We start from the raw sequence: 20,985 nt of genomic DNA, 5'->3' as shown, positions 1-20,985 counted from the left end.
ATACTACTCCTTAATAAAAAAAAAGCTAATATTCACCTTAAATCATGCAATTTCGACAAATTCTCATCCTCAGAGACCGGCTCTTCATTTGTGGTTGTTGCTACTACAGCAGCTGCTGCACTGGTACTGGGCACAGGTTCTTCAGTGCCACCTACCGCACCCGTGTTCGTGTTTGATTTGCTAGATGCCAGATGTAAGTCTGATGCTGCATTTGCTGAGCGTGGTGGTGATGAGTTTGCTTGATCTCCGTAGGTACTACTACGTCCCGACGTGCCCCCAATACTCTCAACGCCACTGCCACCACTTTCCGAACCACCGCTTCCTACTGGCTCAGCAGGCGATGTACGCAAAGTCGAACCATCTGTGGCTACATTTGACCCTTCATCATCGGAACCACCTGCGGAAACACTCGCTGCGTTAGCTGGCATACCTATGTTGTTGCCCTCAAGTGCTTGTAAATTATGTAGATTTCCGGAATTTCGAATCCCCTGTAAATTTGCCAAGCCCTGCTGTAAAGATTGCAGACCCTCGCCATCGTGTTGTTGTAAGCTTAAGGCAATCGCCAAATCCATAATTGCCTCATCATCGGCATCTTGCTGTAGACCCAAAAGTTGAGGAAAACCGCCACCCATAAAAGCTTCTAAGTTTAGCAACTGATGTCCAGCATCATGTGCCAATGGATCTAATGCACTTGCATCCACAAATTCCGCACTATTACTACGACCTACTGCAGCGTTTGAGGGACCCCCAACAGCGGCAGTGGCTGCTTCCAAAACCTCATCAGCAGTCACTTCAGTTGCGCCAGTTACGGCCAACGTTGTTAGATTAGACGAGCCAACAGTTGCAGTGGCATTTGATGGCGTAGGCGTAGAGCAAATCGGTGTGGTCACAATGGCAACCTTTCGGCGCTTTAAACGCGGGTTAAGCAACAATATAATAGCCTCCTTGGCGCTATGACTTATAACACTCGACTCATTCTTTAATAGGTCGATAAAATATTTTGTCATGCGTTCTACTTGATCGCAATCGGAAAGTGCAAACGCGTGCATTATTTCAACCAGGCAATGAACAATAGTTTCGGTATGACTAAGACCGCGCCTAACAATCGATGTCGGCTCATCTACATGCGGTGTGATCTTGTAGAGTTTTTCTACAAACTCTAGAATATCTTGTACAAGTTCAATTTTGTTTTCAAGGCAAATCTTTGTTAACGATTGTGGTCGTGGCATTGCAATACCGCGAACCAGCAATACTAAGCGATAAAATTCCTCAGGATCAATGTCACGCACCAATTCTGGATCAGTGACTTTTGATTTTAATGCTTGCAGTTCTACATTTACGTAGTTTACAACCTCGTTATCCTTGTAGGAATGATAAGCTGTGCGATTACCGAATAATGTCGCTAATACATAGCGCGATTGTGCCTGTACTTGGTTGGGTGTTGGTAGAAGGAGAAGCGCTGTTGCAGTCTTAATAGCTTTTTGTTTGATAGTTGCAGCTACATTGTTGCCGCCAAGCAAATTAAGAGCATAGTCCAGAACCTCCAACAAATTAGTGACCATTTTATCCAGATTGTTGATAGAAGTGAAACCTTCACCAAAGTTAGCAGCGGACAGTTGTCCATTTAAATTTATATTGGTGTTTCCAGTTGTACCCACCACGGCATTGCCGGCTGTATCATCACTATCATCTGGCCAACCAACCAAATCCTTTGATTTTCCATATACTTCAATACTATCTAGCATACTGACATTCTCGGGATCCTGTGATTTACCAAATACCACTTTCAAGGATTTATCGGATTGCAAAATCTCCTCGCGTGTTAACGGTATATCAAACCAGCGTGCACGACGCACAACTGTTTGAATTGTGCGACCGAGTACGGAGACACTTTGTGGAGCACGTAATGGATCCTGTGTACCCAGTAGAACGCGTATACCAACAATGACAGTGTTTGGATCATTGTTGTACACTTCAAGAGTAAAGCCAGTTGGTTTCGTAGAAGCTACAAACATCCCAGTCGAGAAAAGTCGTGTCTTAAGTTTCTGTTTGTTATATATTTGCAAGAGATCATTGCCACCGAACTCTACATCGGAGAGCATTGTACAATGTTCAAAGAAATCAATGGGAAATATCGGAGCGCCATTGAAACCGACAGTTTTCTGCTGATTAGTACTTTTCCGTTTTGATTTTTTGCTTGAATTGCATTTGGCAAAGAGTGTAGAAGAGTACAATTGGTTCCCAAATGGTTGTACCTGTGGCGACAGCCAGAAGCTGGTGTTTTCAGGTTGAGCAGTAAAAATTCGTAGACTGCCATCTTCACACAAAAGTATCAGTGTTGTTTTCTCTACACCCGAAACTGTATGGCGTATAGCTACCATATCCATAATACGAGATTTAGTCGATTGTGCTTTAATTTCCTGCATGAGTATACGTTCTGGTGTAAACATAAATATAACTGGGTTATTCGATGTATGCATCATGGCACAAATTAGGCCAGGATGCCCAGTTATTTCAGTCCACTGACAAAGTGGTTGGGGAGGACCTTTCGATGAGCTTTTGGAAGCGGGTGCGGTTTGTAAATGTGTAATACTTTTTACGCCCTTATTAACATCAATTAATGGTGCCATGAAACTACGACCCACTGAATAACTAAAGAATAGCAGCTGAAGCGTATGCGAATAATAAATAGACACCCCACCACCACCAACTTGACCACTAACATCCTTGATATGAGGATGATTTAATTCCAAGGTATTGGTTACATAAAAATCGCCATGTTTGGCCAAGCTCTGGTCATCTAGTTTTTGATAGTAAATGTAGCCAGACGAAGCTATAATCAGCATATAGTATACACCATCTTGATAGACGAACGTGCAGTCACGTATTTTGCCAATCGCTACAAGGAAGTAATATTTTGGACTATACGAGTCTTCAGCGAGTTCATAGATTTTTACATAGTCTGCTGTAACGAGAGCTAACATAGTCTGTGATCCAGGCAACCAATTGGCCTTTTTAATAAAGTTTCCATTCTCCAGTTGTGGTGTTAGTACAATGTGCTCATTGGTGGTGCCACTATTTGAGAAAGTTAGGATGTGGCATTCCTTCAAACCAGAAACGGCCAAACAATCCTCATTGGCTGGATTAGCTGTTAATGAGAGTACAGTGCATGGTATTGGTGCTGAAGAGAGTTGCGTTAACGTCAATTTGCGCTTAGCAGCATCTGCTTGCTTTAACAATGCTGACAATTGTAAAATTGTTACTTTACCCTTTTCGTGCGATACGGCCAAGTGTTGGCGTTTACCATGAGGCGAAGAAAGACAGCACAACGCAACGCGTCTTACCAAACCTGACGAAAGTAGTTGTTTAATAGTTTGGCCCTGATCGCCTGAATAGCTCATGCGTACATTTTCAAATGCGCCCTCCTGTGAGCCTAGTGTTGGTACCATTAATTGATCTGTGATTTGGAACGCTTTATCGGGTGCATGTAACCGATCTAAGGCTGTCTTTGCACGCTTGTGACAACCAACTATAGAAAATAATGAACAATTTTCCCGTATAGATGGTAATAGAACATCGAAGAAGTCAAGTATACAACGTACGATAACGCTCCATTGTTCATTATTTTGCAATGCATCACGATTTGATTCCAGCAATTTCATCAATAAGGTTATACGTTCGTTGGGAGCATCCGTACGCTGGGTATAATTGGTTATTTGTGTAGGTGGTGTTTGTGAACGTTTTTTATTATTTAATACATTCATATTACTTGCGTATACATTTTGACTGTAATCTATTAATTGACGGCTTTCCGCACCAGTACCACTACTATTTAATGTACCACCACCACTCGATGAAACACGTCGACTTAAAGCTTGACACGACCCATCTTCTTTTGCACCACAATCACAAAAAAAGTTACCATATTTAGCATAGCTAACATCATGCCCTTTATGACATACTCGTGCACATACCGAGCATACACCGACTGTATTCACCATGTTGCAGGTGTGACAATGATACCAGTGCTGATTCATAAATTCCTTTTGGGTTTGTGAAAATGTGCATAGTTTATTATTAAGACTATCTTCATCGGAATCTTCAACAAAAGAGTCATCTTCATCCATAGCCATATCGTCCATTAGCTCTTCTAAATCGGTTTGCATTTCATCATCCCATGGTGGTGTTAGATTTTTACTGCCTTTATAGCCAAGACTTTGCAGCAATTCGCTAAGATATTTAAGTAGTGCATTTATATTCTCCAGCGTTACAGTCGGTACTAAAGATGTTAGATTCTTAGGATTCAAAGCACGTTCAAGTACTTGAAATTTAGTAATTTCAAGCCACACAATAGTGGCATTGAAAAGTGTTGCATGACCGCGTCCTTGTGTAGTATCGGCAAGTGTTATCATCACTTGCAAAATGTCGGCAAAGTCAGAAGTTTCTTGAGGTGGCGCTATAAGTGACTGGCCAAGTTGTAATAGAGATTGAAATAGTATCACAGCTACACCGGGGGATGATTTACCATCGCGAGTTATATATTTTACAACGTTAAGCAAAAGCGCACCATTACGTTCGGTATTCTCCGCATCTTGTGATGATTCATCAGATTGATTAGTCACATAGCTGTTACCAGCATTTTGCCAAAGGTTAAATGTATCTGCCTGCAATATAAAAAAATATAAGGTATTTTCTTCTTCAATAATAATTTACAATTGTGTAAATAGTACAAAAATTTATCGGTTTTCCCTATTTAATATATTTAAAAGGATTTAAAATACAGTAGCAAAAGATAAAAATGTCTCAATTATATTCCTTTTAAACTGCCTTTATAAGAGTCAATATTTTAATGTTAAATAAATATACATGTGGAAATGAGTCACATGCACATAATCGATTGAGTTGTTTCTAAGAAACTTCTTCCCCACGAATGCGGGTAAGGAATATATATCATCCCTTCTTTCTTTATCGTTTTACCTGCAACAAAGTTGTACCGCACGCCACAGCGCCATCATCGTCTGTTTCCATTGCTTCAGCATCCATTCCCGAAGATGGTGCTAGCTGATCTGTTATACTAGGTATCGCCGATACGGTTGCCATATTAGTTGGAGTTTGGGCATTGCTTGATGGTGTACTAGAGGGTTGCATACTTGCTAAAACTTTATCCACTGCATCCGAGCTGCTTTGCGCACCATTGGGGCCATATATGACGTGACTTAGCCACGATTTTATGCGTGCGCCATCAACATTAGCTAATTCGCTGAAGCATTGTACCAAATCTTCCATTGGGAAATTACAATTAGCTTGTTCAGCGAGCTGGAATAACTTTTCCACAAATTGTAGAAGTCGACGCGCATAACATACAGACATTGTTGTACCTGTGAAGGATAATAGCAATTCTACCATGCTGCCAGCTTTGTTCACTTTAAAGAAATTATGCATTGCCTTAACACCAGTGGGTTTGTCAAGCATTTGCGTCATAGTCTTCAATACGGCGAACAACATCACCTCGCTAAACATCACCTTATTTGCGTTAGACTGCGATTGGCGTAGTTCCTCTGCAAATTCTAACAACAAATTGTAACAGTGACGTAAAGTGTACTCGTAAACAAGTAATTGTTGTACTTCAGCACTGCCTTCCTGACCATTCATCAACGTATGCATACATTTCTCGCTTTTTTCGTACACATATTCCATGCGTACATCAAGCATTGTTGAAATCAGAAGGGATTTTAATTCTTTTTCAATATCTGAGCCAACATTTGCGGCACCAGTAGTGTGTATTTGGTCTACATTGCAGTAGGGAAGTAATAAATCAATTAAACTCAATGTAGATTTCATGCAATGTTTTAAGGAATTTAGAAGTGAATAGTTACTGTAGCGTGTTAGCTCTACAATATGAGACTCTATCACAGTAAGTGTATATTCCTCTACAGGATAATTAGGTTTTGTGAATATAGCACCTTCTGAAACGCGTAAGCATTTCGGCCACTCCACATTGAGTATATCCTTATCTTGGTTTGGTAATAATTTAATAAACGTTGCATTCAATTCAGAAGTTAGTGGATTCTGAGAGCTAACAATTGGTACGATAAGATTTAATATATTCACTGGTGTGGCGTCCGTGAGTTGTAAAGTCATTTTCCTGCGCACAGTTTCAGCGACAATTTTATATGTATCAATTAATAACAGTAACAAAGCTCGACTAGTTTGAGCACGTTCTTGCAGTAATGTTGATGGCGAATCGGATTTATTTTTTTGATTTAACGATTCCGAAGAGGAGTAAACATCTGTTTCGCATGTTGTAATTGGTGAATTTGAACTTGGTAAGCTGGGACTAGCACTACCGCTATTATTAGTACTGGCAGCAGCGCGCTGTGGTTTGATACCTTCTTTGGCAGCCCAGGCTACAGCTTGCATATGTGCAACTACGGCATCCAATAGTACAATGTGAGATAAGCGAGGATTTACTATAAAGAAATGATATTAAATAATATGCATCACATACACATTATCACTTTATTACAACCAACCTTTATCTACAGCACTATTAAATGATTCTACGCCAAGTAATGTTTGTTTCATATTAAAACCAATATCGCTTACACGATCACCAACATTGGACCACAATGTCTCAGCGAATTGTGTATACATGCCTTGCTTGATTAAACTGTTTACAATCAAATAATGTGACGTTGGCATTGGGCAACGTATAGACCATAAAAGTGAATGTAAATTTGGCACTTTGTCATCCATCAATGATTCAACATGCACTGTAGACGGCGGAAGTCCCAATAGCAGTTTCCAACAAATACTAAAGCAATATTGCATTGCGCATAAGGTGTGTGAGGTCACCTTATTTTGTGACATATCAGTAACAGAAAGTATATCAATAAGCGCATCAACAAGTAGTGGATATTTTAGTTTATCGGGCGTACACAGTATGAAATTCCAAGCCAGACCATCAAGTTTAAATTCTTGTTGTGTAGTAGACGAAGCTGTATCTACCACAGTGAGCGAATAAAATGTTGGCCTTATATCTGAAATATAAAGGGGAAAAATTTATTGAAGTTAAAGAAACTGATTTTAACTACACTTATTTAATTACTCGATAAATAGTCCGATGACGATTTACGAAATTTTTCCTCAATATCTTTTCGACAGAAAGATGTAAGTTTGGTTTTGCTATTAAGCAAATCGGATACTTTTTGATTTTCATGCATTGTTGTTATGCTAAACAAATTCCATCTCACTTGATCCAGCAATTCGGGTGGCGCATTATACAGATGTTTCATTAAATATTCAAGAAATAGTAGCAAGCGCGATAATAACATTATTTGACTATTACGTACAGGTTTGTCAGGTGAAATCCCGCGACAAACTTCAGCGCAACGTGTTACTGCACCCGCAGTTAGTAATAATATCATTTTCTTTTGCATTAAATTCAACGAATGAAATAAAAAGAGCAATAATTGTGCATGCTCCATATTCAGATCTTCATAATCAACATCGGATGCTGTACTTGCTACAGAAGTGCAACACACACCCTCTACAAGCGTATTAATTAACCGATGCCAAACGGAAAGGCAAGCGGCCTCTTTCTCTTGCGTCGGCTTAAGCAGAAGAATTTGCACCAGAACCGACAACGTGCTTGGATATACTTGCAATGGCCAAGCATTTGTATCAGTGGACCATGGCGAAATTGAAAGGTTTTGCAACAAATTCGATTGCAGTGATTCGCTTAACAACGAAGCTGATATCAAATTATGCAAATAACGACCAACTGCGCCTGAAAAACGTATCATAGCAGCTTGCCATTTGGCGCAGGTTGATGCTTCAGCTTCTCCACGTGCCGCGTCACGATCCAGATCTTTCAGTATATTTGCCAATAAGAGCATTTGCTGATCACTTAAGCCCGCTTTAACATAACGATGTAAATAAGCATGTTTGTTGGCGAAAAATTGTTCCATGAAACAAAATATCTGTGCTGCTAAATCTAAATATTCATGTGGTTCATCAATTGCTGGTACCAAATTTGACTTTTGTGCCTCATTATTACGTTCCTGCGCTTGAGCATTCACTGCATCGTCATTTGCTTCGGGTGAGAGGGTCTCCTTGAACCAATGCCCCAAATAACTCTCACTATCATCCTCTTCTGAATTATCTGAGCATGAGAGTGTATCATTAAAATAGGTTGTTGAATCAGAATAACTAATAGCTTCACATTCTGTACGGTCTTTTGCGTTGGCGCGTTTTAGGGCGCATGCTTTTCTATAAGCAACAGTGGCTAGGAATGTAAAGAGTTGATGTAGTGTGGCGGTGTTGAGCACACGTATCAAACGTTGTAGAGATGTGTAATTTTCTAATATGTCAAAGCTGGCTGGTTCTGGTAAATTCTGATTGGTATTATTAACACCAATATCATTACAAGTTGATTCAAGTTTAAGATCTTCAACGAGTTCACCAAGCAATTTAATGCAGTGATTGGCAATTGCTGCATTAAGTACGCCAAAGCCTTGTTGTACTTTGAAAAGATTAACCCGCGCAGTTGGTGTGGATGGGGCATCTAGCGTACGTTGAGCAACACCACTTACTATTATCTTAGATTTTAAAGCATCGTCTAATAGTGCTGTTGATTTATTGCTGTTTGCACCGCTACCAGAAGCGCCAAGTGCACCCTGTATGCCACTGACCAAAATCCATGCACCAAAACACAAATGATTCTGATAGATATGAGAACGAGCCGAGGTTTTAAAAACATTACCTATAATAGTATATATTTCGAGTGCTTTATCAACAATAAAACGTGCATGCTCATCAGCTTCATCGGCTTCCTTAGTTTGTAAGCCACTACCACCGCCAGAGGATTGTTGATTTTTCTGTGATGATGTTGCGCTACACATGCTTAAAATGCTACTGGCGATTGATGTTAATACGGCACAATAAAGTGATGAAATTGCGCAATTCGATAACTTTGTAATACGGCTTGGGGAAAGAGGCTGCATGATAGGTAAAGATAAAGCTTGCCATAATATTGAAATGTCGGTGACCATAAGAGAAAGTGTGTTTTTTATTTGTGCAGCGTCGACCTGCGTCAAAGGTAAGTATAATGATTTTGTATTGATTGCGGCAATAGTTTCTTGATATTTGGAACGATAGCGTGATAAAATAGGTAATGAAATGCACACATCAAGTATAACATCGGCGCCATTTAAAGATTGTAAATAAGCAATATTTGCCGTTGCGAAAATTTCCTAAAATATGTAAACAAATTATTAAGTGCACAATTTATTGCATTTGGTTAAAATTTCAAAATCAAACTTACTGAACAATCTGTAAGCTCTTCACTTAATGGTGACCAGGTAATCTTTCCAGCTTCTAATGGCGCGGTTAGTTGTTGAAATATTACAGTCGATAAATCGGAACGCGAACGTTTAATCTCCGATTTTGGCGATTCTTTATCACCACTAGTTACAATACTTTTATTTGTTTCAGGGTATTTTGCACTCTTTAGTACGGCTGCTACAACATTGTAATCAAATTGCAGTAGTGATGTGCCGCATGCTGTACTAGTAGCGCCACCGGCAGTGGTGGATGTGTAAAGTGGTTTAGATTGCGTTGATGAAGATTTGCCTTCGCAAAGGCTTTTCAAAGCCGGTAGCAGCCATTTTATTTCGTCTCTAAGAGATTGAGTATAGCTGGGCTTCTTCGTAATCTTAAAAAAAAAAAAACAGTTTCTAAAATGCTTATAGTATATTCTTGAGCACTCACCTTGTTTAATTTATGTATAATAAAACGTATAAGCACAGCGCAGGCTTCCTGTATTTGCGGCACTTGTGTTTGACAGACTTTGTTTAAGTAGAAAGATGGAAGAAAACAAAATTATATAAACAAAACTAATGATATGCAGTTTCAAAGAGAATTTGCAATTAATGAGGAGGCAATTAATTAATGAAGAGGCAACGTTCGGCGGAAGGCAAAAAGTCTGCTTTTAAGAGTCTGAAAGGACCCAGTCCCAGAGCCGCGAGGCAGGGCGGCCGCATAGACAAACTAAGTAGACCTAAAGCTGTAGGACAGGTGGCCCCAATAGCGAGATAGCAACTACCTCGAAAGCTGCAAGTCAGAGGAAGGACATGAAAAGTGGCGAAGTGCCAACTAGGGAAGTAGGAGATAAGCCAAAGGGAGAAAAAGCTAAGACTCCGGCTTTTCCCGAGAAGATGAATGATGTGGCAAGGTAGTCACTGATTTTGGCGCTGGTTGGTCGTAGGAATCCTTTCGGACAGATGACTACTGAAAGGTGGAGATCTGTAGAAAGGGAGTGGCTGGAGGAAGTGGTTCCAAGCCTCCAAAGACAAGGCACCAACGCGAAGTTCGAGGTGGTGGATAAAGCGCAAATCCCCACGGTACCAAAAGTTAAAGTATGGATACCATGCGTAATGAAGTCGAAGGATACACTGCGACTTCTGCAGAATCAGAATCCGAATATACCGACACAGGATTGGACATTGGGATCTATACATTGATTTCCATTTTGCTGCAATATCACCAGGCTCAGCGCTATGATTCGAGCTCACCTGATATATGTTTAAAAATTAATTAAAAGATGCTGCAAAGTCCTTATCTATCCCAAAAAAAACACAATGATAACACAGGCCGACAGCATCTCAGACCCAGAAATCGGACTAAATATTTTCGATGGATTTTCATGCTATGAATCGAAATCTGGCCTCAAAATTTCTCTATCAGCTCTGGTTTTCGAGATATCCTAACCTAAAAGTGTCTAACCCCTAGAAACCACCCCTACCACACCACAAAATTTCAAAATGCTATATCTCAGCGAAAAATATTTGAGCAAACTCATTGTCCTTTGAAAGAAGAAACCTTGTATTTAAAGATGTCATCCTTTAATTTTGGTGAAAGAAAACATCTGCAAGACTACATAACCTCAAATATGGGCAAAAGCGGTGTTTTTGCACTTTTAGGTTAGGATATCTCGAAAACCAGAGCTGATAGAGCAATTCTGATGCCAGATTTGGATTCAGCGCATCATAAGCCTTCGAAAATATATAGTCCGGTATCTGGGTCTGAATGTTGGTTAAATTTTGTCGTCTTGTGTAATTTATCCATCGCCTTATGCGATACAACTCTGGTGACTCGAAGACAAGCGTGGGCGGTTTTTGCCGGCAATTTTTAATGCCCGGAATTTTTAATTCCCCGGATGAGGGGAACATAGAAACAAACACGACGTGTGAGCCGGTACCATCACCCCACAGAGGTTGAAGAAGCCATGAAAAAAGCCAAACCTTCTAAATCAATAGGTCCAAATGGAGTGGAAAGCCAAACCTTCTAAATCAATAGGTCCAAATGGAGTAGTCATGCCAATGCTAAAATATCTTGGCGCTGAGGGAGAAAGCTACCTGATGCACGTTTACTCCGTTCGCGAGTAGCGAAGACATTGGAAACCTTCCTGCTCCGTCAGTTTAGTGCGAATCTTCGCCTAGCCACTCATCAGCATGGCTTCCGCAAAATAGCACTACCAGCACTGCCAAAAGCGTTTGACACAGTCAACCACGGTACTGTACTCCAACATATAGAAGATTCACCCTTTCCCCTTTGTATAGATAAACTGCAATGGTAGCGTGTCATTATTCTGTATTACAAAATTCTGGGTGACAAAATTCTGTAAATTGCGAACAAATCCTGCTTGAACAAAAATCTGCTTTTTTAAAATTCTGCTTTCAAAAATTCTGCTTTTTCAAATGCCTGCATGTTTAATTCTGGAAGTCAAAATTCCGGAATCATGGTATGGCGTAGCCGGTGTTGGATCGGCTAAAGGTTATTTTTTGAAGTGCGGCCGAAGGCAGAAGGGTATACTACGCAGAAGGATATCACCGTGGCGGTAGCCACGGTTATACCACACACCCGGACTTGGCATGGCGTAGCCCAGGGTTATTTTTTATAAGCGCGGCCGAAGGCCGCCTATGCAGAAAGGTGTTCTACGCAGAATTACTGTGCATGGCGCACTTTTTCAAAATAATTACATGACCTCTTAACATTGTTAACATTATATTTGAATACAAAATTTTCTAATACAGAATTTTGAAAGCAGAATTTTAAAAAAGCAGAATTTTAAAAAGCAGAATTTTGTTTTTAGAATTTTGTACATACAGAATTTCGACACCAACCCACTGCAATTTATCTGAACCTAGCCGGCCAAATCCACGGTCACTGTTTTGCGACGTGGAATATTGAACGTTCACGTCGATGGTGTTGCGCTACCGATTGTCAGCCATTAAAATATCTTAGGAGTAACATTCGATCACACTCTCACCTTCAAGACTTATGCCATCGAAGTTGTATCTAAAGTACAAATCTGCAACAAAATCCTAAAGTCGCTTGCCAGTAGCACTTTGGGAAAAGATGGAGAAACGTTGCTAGCCACGTACAAAGCAATTGCCCGGCCACTCAACAGCAAATCTAAACTATGATGATACAATCTTACCATAACCGTCCTCATATTTGGCGAGAAGAAATGAATTGCAAGTCATTAAAGGCAGTGCTTAAAAACATTTTCTTATGGTCCAAAAAGTTACTATGGCCTCATAAAATCACCGCTTGAATCGCAAAAATATTTTTTACACTAAGAAATTTTTCAATTTTGCAATTCCTTTGAGGAATGGGAAATTCGAAAGTATTTTTTCCATTACTTGTAATGTAATTGGAAAATTTGCAATTACATTTGCAATTCCTTTCGAAAGTACTTGGGCAGAAATTACATTTGAACAAAGTATTTTTTTTCTCAATTACAAACAAAAAATTGTTTGTACTTGAGCATCAAAAAACGAAATTACTTTTGGTATTTTTTTTTTTTTTTTGAGGATGTGAAATGTAATAAATTCCTTTGCTGTGGAGGAAAGGAATTGATTACTTTCCTCAAGTACATGTAATGGGGAATCGACGGGTATTGATTACCTAAAGTAATCATTACTACCCAGCTCTGAATACATTATATTCTATTATTTAGAAATGCTTATAACTATTTGTTATTTCTTTTTGTTATTTTTAGCAATCTTTTTCTACTACTTTTATCATTTTTTCCTATTTTTAACAATGGAGTTGTCTGTCTGCTTAGTCGTTTTTGAAACCACTTCAATTCTTTTATTTTTCAGTTCTTTCTGGTCTACAACATTGAATATATTTTCATACCATTTCGATGCTTCACTACTGCAAAATTTTATTAGAGAGTTATACCGTTTTTCCATAAATGAAGCTAATATCCTTGTTTAAATATCACTATTATTTTCTAAGATTAATATGGTATGTGTATGTAATCGTGCTCTTTTTATTTAGTTGATTTATGGAAAAACGGTGTAACTCTTACTTATACCATTATTCCACACATCCCCTCAATTACACTTTTGTAATATTGTCACGGATATTAGCTTCACTAAATTATCCCATCACTAAGGCGATGCTTATGCGGCAGTTACCCACGAACGTACGTAGAAAAAACGTGTCAGCTGACACGACCTATCTTATGAGTGTGCAATGTAAACGAAAACTCACCGACGTGCAACGCCCGTACGTACGTAGCCCGGAACGTAGAAATCAAAACAATTTTGATTTTTTCCGTAAGAACGTGTCAGCTGATCGCTCTCTCACTAGACAGAGTTGCCTAGTAAACTTTTGTGCGCTAATTTTTGACTGTTTGCAATTTTATGCAAAAACACCTAATTAAAGTTTGAAAAATTGTGAAAATAATTCGAAATAATTATGTAAAAGTGCAGATTATAAATATGTAATCTATTTATACTTATTTAATATTTATTCCGGCCTTTTATAATATCAAAAATTAAATTGGAAAAACTTGATGTTTCCATAAGCATACATGCAAAATGGTCAATGGCAACAGTGCTTATTTGTAAACAATACACACACAAATATGTTATGTACATGTACACAGACGCACACATTGATTCCTACGGGCTTGAGAGTTCGGTCAAACGTGCTTCGTACGACAAACGTCCGTACGTACGGCACACGTCGGTGGGTAACTGCCGCATAAGGCCATGCCAAGCAGTATTTACGTTAATAATTAAATCAAGTATACACAGCCCAGAGAGATGTCACACACAGATGCATTTACTTATATGCCTATGTGCGCGCGAGAGACTGTAAACTACAAACATTCACATCAATAATTCAATCTTTATGTGTTTACGTAAACGAATAAATAATTGCGTCTACACATATGTACGTATACGAGCAGCGGAGCGGCAATGCACAAACACATGCATATATCTTATCTCAGTGGTCACAAGAGAGGGCAATAATTTGTGCACGTAGTTGTGGCTGGCGATTTTGTAGCCGAAACAACTAGTAACTTCTGGAAATCGAAGAGCCTAGAAGTATGCAGCGTAAACTATAAAAGCGGTGCAGGCGAGTAAGAAGTAATTCAGTTTGATTTGAGTTGTCAAGCAGTTTGATTAACACGATATCTAGCAGTATTATTTTGAATAGTGGAGTTTCATTTGAGCTATCAGTTTGGTTATTAAGCTATTCGTTGCACAGTTTGAGTGTTATTGTGAAGCATTTTAATAAAGGCCATTTTTGCATTATTCAATATTGGAGTTATTTATTCAACAGTTTAGCGATACGAACCTAGCAAAAGGGGCAAATAAGAGGATTTGCAGCAAATTCGTTACAATTGGTGTCAGAAGAGGAATTGTTGAATAAATTCCGGAGGACAACAAGGACATGGCAAAGTTCAGTGAATTGAAGATCCAGCAACTAAAGAAGGAGTTGGAGAGCCGTGGATTGAATACAAGCGGCGTTAAACTTGAACTTCAGGCACGGCTACGAGAGGCAATGGAAGCGGAAGGAATTGATGTGGAAGAGTATGACTTTCATCTTGATGGCGAGGAAGTAACAAAAATTGAAGAGAAAAACGAAACATCGCAGACAGTTACGAGCACAGACTTGAACATGATTTTGGCTGCAATATCTGCTCAAACATCGACAGTGGCTTCTCAACTGGAATCGCAAAAGACAGATATAACATCTCAACTGGAAGAACAAAAGATAAATATGGCATCTCAACTAGAATCCCAGGAGAACCGTATAACATCCAAGATGGAAGAACAGAAGACACGTATTGCAGAAATGTCGTCAGAAATAACATCGAAAATTGAAGCACAAGAAACGCGTATTTCACAAATTTCAGCACAGATATCATCTCAGATCTCCACACAACTAGAAGAGCAGGAAGTCCGTATATCATCTAAACTGGAAGCGCATATGAAGGAAAAACTAACCCAGTTTCATGAAGGCTTCAGTGGTCGACAGGATAAAATCGAGGCCGAGGTGGATGCTTTGAGAGGACGTATCGAGCAGTTGCAACTAAATCGCCCAGCAGTTTTAACGAGTAATCCAAAGGTAAAGACACCATCTTTTGACGGTTCTGTTCCTTTCCAGGTCTTCAAGCTTCAGTTTGAGAAGACCGCAGCAGTGAACAACTGGAATGCGGAAGATAAAGTTGCTGCATTGTTCGTGGCATTGAAGGGACCAGCAGCGGAAATCCTGCAGACGATTCCCGAAGGAGAGCGGAACAATTATGAAGCATTGATGGCTGCTGTAGAACGACGTTATGGAAGCGAGCATAGAAAACAGATATTCCAAATTGAGTTGCAAAACCGCTACCAAAAAGCAAATGAGACATTGCAGGAGTTTGCTTCAGATGTTGAAAGGTTGGCTCATCTCGCAAATGCGGACGCACCCGTGGAATACACCGAGAGGGTAAAAATCCAGAGTTTTATAAATGGCATACGAGATGTGGAAACGAAGCGGGCTACATATGCGAATCCCAAACTAACATTTGCTGAAACGGTATCGCATGCTCTGATACAGGAAACAGCGTCGCTTCTGTGTAAGCCAGTTTTCAAAGCACGCCGTGTGGAAGTAGAAAGGACAGAGTGGGTAGAAACAATTTTGGAAGCACTGAAGGGATCTCAACAGAAGAATGACGGAGTTATTAAATGTTTCAAGTGCGGCAACCCAGGTCACATTGCACGTCATTGCGATCTTGGTCCTAATAGTTCCAACAATGTGGGTGGCCATAAACGCAAAGCTGGAGGAGATGAGCAAGAGCGAGTAAGAGGTAGAGAGCTAGATCCAGCTATTGAATGCCCTGTGATATCTGTGTCGCAAATTGGTAGAAAATCGGGCAGTCTTACCGTCAGAGGGAATGTGGATGGCAAAGAACGAGTACTGACTGTAGATACGGGCGCATCTCATTCCTTGATCCGATCTGACTTGGTCAACAGGAGAGTAAAACCGTTACCTGGAGCAAAGTTGTGTACGGTCACTGGCGAGTATAACCAAGTTCAGGGAAAAGTGATATGTGAAGTATTGATTGGGAAGGTCATGGTTCTACACAAATTTGTTGTGGCGGAGATTGTTGATGAAGTTATATTGGGAGTGGATTTCTTGGTTGACCATGACATCAAGATCGATATGCGGAGAAGGGCGATGCATTATAAGAACCAGGATGTGCCAATTATGGCGGCCACCGTGGTGTGATGGTAGCGTGCTCCGCCTATCACACCGTATGCCCTGGGTTCAACTCCCGGGCAAAGCAACATCAAAATTTTAGAAATAAGATTTTTCAATTAGAAGAAAATTTTTCTAAGCGGGGTCGCCCCTCGGCAGTGTCTGGCAAGCGCTCCGATTGTATTTCTGCCATGAAAAGCTCTCAGTGAAAACTCATCTGCCTTGCAGATGCCGTTCGGAGTCGGCATAAAACATGTAGGTCCCGTCCGGCCAATTTGTAGGGAAAAATCAAGAGGAGCACGACGCAAATTGGAAGAGAAGCTCGGCCTTAGATCTCTTCGGAGGTTATCGCGCCTTACATTTATTTTTTTTATGTGCCAATTAACTTCAGTTTGGAAAAAGGTTTCAGCAGTAATAGAGTACTGGTGGAGAAAAGTCGACAAAGGCCACGAAAGTCAAAGGTAAAGGTTGATGAAACGAATGGGCCAAATAAATCAAAATCAAAAGTACCTGCGAGAGAAACACTGGCATTGACAAAACCTAAAAGACGCAGGAAAACGAAGCAACGAATTTCCGAGAAAGAATGCGAGGGCAGTTTCAAGCCGGAGCGCACTACTGTTGTAAAATGTGGGAACGATACCGATTATGCAAAGAAAATTCGTCCAGCGCAAGCTCTACGAAGTGGTTCATTGGCCAAACAACAGAGTGTGAAGGAACGAACCAGGGTATTGAGTGGTACGATGAAACACAGGTACCATGAGAACAATAATTCGAAAGGTTTCTTGGCGGGAGATTTGGTACTGTTATACAACCCTCACCGGCGGAAAGGTGTTCCATCCAAATTTCGGTGCAGTTGGGAAGGCCCGTACAAGGTTGTGAAGAAGATCAGTGATACCATCTACCGCATACAAAGCATTGAGAAACCACGGAGTAGAAGAGTGGTACATTTGGCGATGCTAGCAGCGTTTAGATCGAGAGATTTGTCTGATCGGGACGATCAGACTTAGGTGGAGGGCAGTGTCACGGATATGAGCATCACTAAATTATCCCATCACTAAGGCGATGCTAAGGCCATGCCAAGCAGTATTTACGTTAATAATTAAATCAAGTATACACAGCCCAGAGAGATGTCACACACAGATGCATTTACTTATATGCCTATGTGCGCGCGAGAGACTGTAAACTACAAACATTCACATCAATAATTCAATCTTTATGTGTTTACGTAAATGAATAAATAATTGCGTCTACACATATGTACGTATACGAGCAGCGGAGCGGCAATGCACAAACACATGCATATATCTTATCTCAGTGGTCACAAGAGAGGGCAATAATTTGTGCACGTAGTTGTGGCTGGCAATTTTGTAGCCGATACAACTAGTAACTTCTGGAAATCGAAGAGCCTAGAAGTATGCAGCGTAAACTATAAAAGCGGTGCAGGCGAGTAAGAAGTAATTCAGTTTGATTTGAGTTGTCAAGCAGTTTGATTAACACGATATCTAGCAGTATTATTTTGAATAGTGGAGTTTCATTTGAGCTATCAGTTTGGTTATTAAGCTATTCGTTGCACAGTTTGAGTGTTATTGTGAAGCATTTTAATAAAGGCCATTTTTGCATTATTCAATATTGGAGTTATTTATTCAACAGTTTAGCGATACGAACCTAGCAAAAGGGGCAAATAAGAGGATTTGCAGCAAATTCGTTACAATATTTTAACCGACTAAATACACGAAAAAGCAACACTATTTTCATCTAAAAAAATCTCTTTTGTTTTAGCTTATTGTAGTTTTACTCCTTTGTTCTATGAATAGTAATTCCTTTACCCCTCTCATATCAATTAATTTAACTTAAAAACAAAATTTTAACTTCTTGGTTAATTATTAAGTTCAAGGCCGCAAAGATAAATAAAACACCATATATTTTGTGGTATTATAATTTATATAATTGGTCGATATTTCGGTTTCAATCTGAAACCATCCTCAGGACTAGAAAAACACAAAATTACGAATAAAAAACATTAATCATTTTGTGTTTTGCGTGGCTACTGACCGATTACTCTCATACGCCCATTTTTTTGCAGAAAGCTTTCCCGTCATAGCAGAATACGGTGTACCAATTTTCACTCTAACAGTTGTATTGGAACGAAATTTATTGCAAAAATCCACTGCAAGTTCACTATTTATACTACGAGATTTGCGATAGAGTTTGTTTATGATAAATTTCTAGTATTTAATTTATTTATTTATCAGTCTACAAATTAAACAATTATACAGACCAAATATACCGACACTTAAATCTCAGATGTAATACACGATATAAACAACATAAGCAATCATCAATTTTAAAGTAATATTTAAACAGTATTGAATTAAACGCTTGTCAATTTCAATTAAAAACTTAGAAGTAAGCAAAAGATAAAATGTTGTAAATGTGTTAAAATGTACTCATGAAGGAGCTAGTAAATAATAATTTATGAAATTGACCATAAAGCAAATTAATAGTAGATAAAATATATACAGAATAGAATTTATACAGAGTAAATTTGATTGCATTCATATAAAAAAATTGATCACAACGCAATTTTGCAAACAAGTTTCAAGTAACTGATACTTCAAATTTGAAACAGAGGGTTGAACAGTATATCACGGTTTAGCGTTCTTTGCTTCATTTCGAATTACAAATTTAATGTAGTTAAAAGGTATTTTTTAATACCAAGAAACGAGTCGCAGACGTCTAAATTTTTACAGTGTTTATTAAAATCACGACATAAACAGTGAAGTGGTTCGTGCATTTCATAATTCGACCTGCATGTAGCTACAAAAATTGATTGAAAATGTCTAGATGGCCTAATAGGAACGTTAAACTTAATTTCACCAAGCAAAAATGGACTATTTATTGACCCTCTTATCAATTTAACAATAAATAAGACACCAAGCATCTCCCTGCGGCTCTGCAATGTGGGTAGCTGTATTAGTTTTAACTGGCTGCAATAGGGGGGAAGATTTTTAGAAGGATCCCATGGTAAGTGCTTTAAAGTGAAAAGCAAAAATTGTTTCTGGACCGATTCCAGCTTGTCAGAATGAACCTGGTAACGCGTATTCCAAATTATTGAAGCATATTCCAAAGTAGGTCTGACCAATGATGTAAAAAGAGTTTTTGTAACGTATGGGCCATTAAATTCTTTAGACCAACGTTTAACGAAAGCCAAAGTACCTTTAGCGCTATTCACGCAAGATTCAATATGAAGTTTAAAATCGAGATTTGGGTCCATTATAACGCCTAAATCAATAAAATTAGTGACTTGCTTGATTACATAGTCGACAATAACATAATCATGGGATTGGAAGGACTTCCTTGTAAAACACATGAACTTACATTTAGGTAGGTTTAGTGACATGGCGTTTACATTACACCAGTCACCAAGACTATTCAGATCAGCCTGAAGACATGACCAGAATTGGGTTGAATAGCAGGAACATTAACAACATCAGAATCATCAGCATTAACAGAATTAGTGCTGTTCCCAACAGCATTCGCTTTGTTTTTCGAAGGTGGAGTCTTGTTCTTACTAGACATTGCAATGTTAGCAGCAGCACTGGGGTTAACAGTTTTATTGGGAATATCAGCAGTATTAACAGGTACAGGAACATTAACACCATCAGAATCAGCCGCATTAACAGAATTAGTGCTGTTCCAACAGCATTCGCTTTGTTTTTTGAAGCTGGAGTCTTGTTCTTACTAGACATTGCAAAGTTAGCAGCAGCACTGGGGTTAACAGTTGTATTGGGAATATCATCAGTATTAACAGGCTGTCAATCGTTTAGCATAAGACATTTGTGTATTGAAATCATGCGAGGGGGTGGCTGAGTGTACGCAAAAAGGCTCACTATTGTTATCAGCAGAAATTGGACTTGCATAAACAGGTGATCGGGCGAGCAAATGGCAATGTATACATGGCTGCATTACTGTAGGTGAAATCGATAGAGTATGAGGTTTGAGCGCGCAACTAATATTACCACTACTCAACGAGTTGGATTACTGATAGAGCTAACAACATTTTTTATTTTATTTATGCCATCAGCCATCACCTCCACACACCTTTCATTGTTTTTGTTAGAGTCGTCTTCATTATCTTTAAAATGTTTTTTGATGACACTTTTCATATCAGCCATCTCCGCAAACAAATCCTTAAATTTAAGGTCCAAGGCAAGCATTGTGGACTCCATTGTAGCTTTATGGGATGCCAACACAGCGTCAAAGGGGTTATAAAGCTTGCCGTAGGCATTTAGGCAATCCGCGCACATATAACTTAGGCGGCGGTTCTTCATAAGCAAATTCACCTTGTACTCTGAAAAGTTGCCTTCACAGCAAGAACGATGGTAGACATTCTTTCGAAAGCCACCACAAGGCACAATAAGGGTATCCGAACGCGAA

At 39.4% G+C, this 20,985-nt stretch overlaps 1 protein-coding gene across 2 annotated transcripts in view; it reads right to left on the bottom strand.

Moving 5' to 3' along the window:
• The window catches only part of poe (E3 ubiquitin-protein ligase-like protein poe), a 75,824-nt gene that overhangs the window by 20,594 nt on the left and 34,245 nt on the right, over positions 1-20,985 (bottom strand). For both annotated transcript variants that reach the window (XM_067768786.1, XM_067768787.1), the window contains exons 3-8: positions 9,772-9,848; positions 9,326-9,715; positions 7,109-9,254; positions 6,534-7,040; positions 4,978-6,470; positions 37-4,664 (exon numbers count right to left, since the gene is read on the bottom strand). In XM_067768786.1, coding sequence (XP_067624887.1) covers positions 37-4,664; positions 4,978-6,470; positions 6,534-7,040; positions 7,109-9,254; positions 9,326-9,715; positions 9,772-9,848 — 9,241 coding nt within the window. The remainder of the gene's footprint in view (positions 1-36; positions 4,665-4,977; positions 6,471-6,533; positions 7,041-7,108; positions 9,255-9,325; positions 9,716-9,771; positions 9,849-20,985) is intronic.

The sequence above is a fragment of the Eurosta solidaginis genome, chromosome 2, assembly GCF_040869045.1.
Source record: "Eurosta solidaginis isolate ZX-2024a chromosome 2, ASM4086904v1, whole genome shotgun sequence".
In the NCBI taxonomy this organism is placed as follows: Eukaryota; Metazoa; Arthropoda; class Insecta; order Diptera; family Tephritidae; genus Eurosta; species Eurosta solidaginis.
This window is presented reverse-complemented; position numbering and strand designations above follow the sequence as displayed.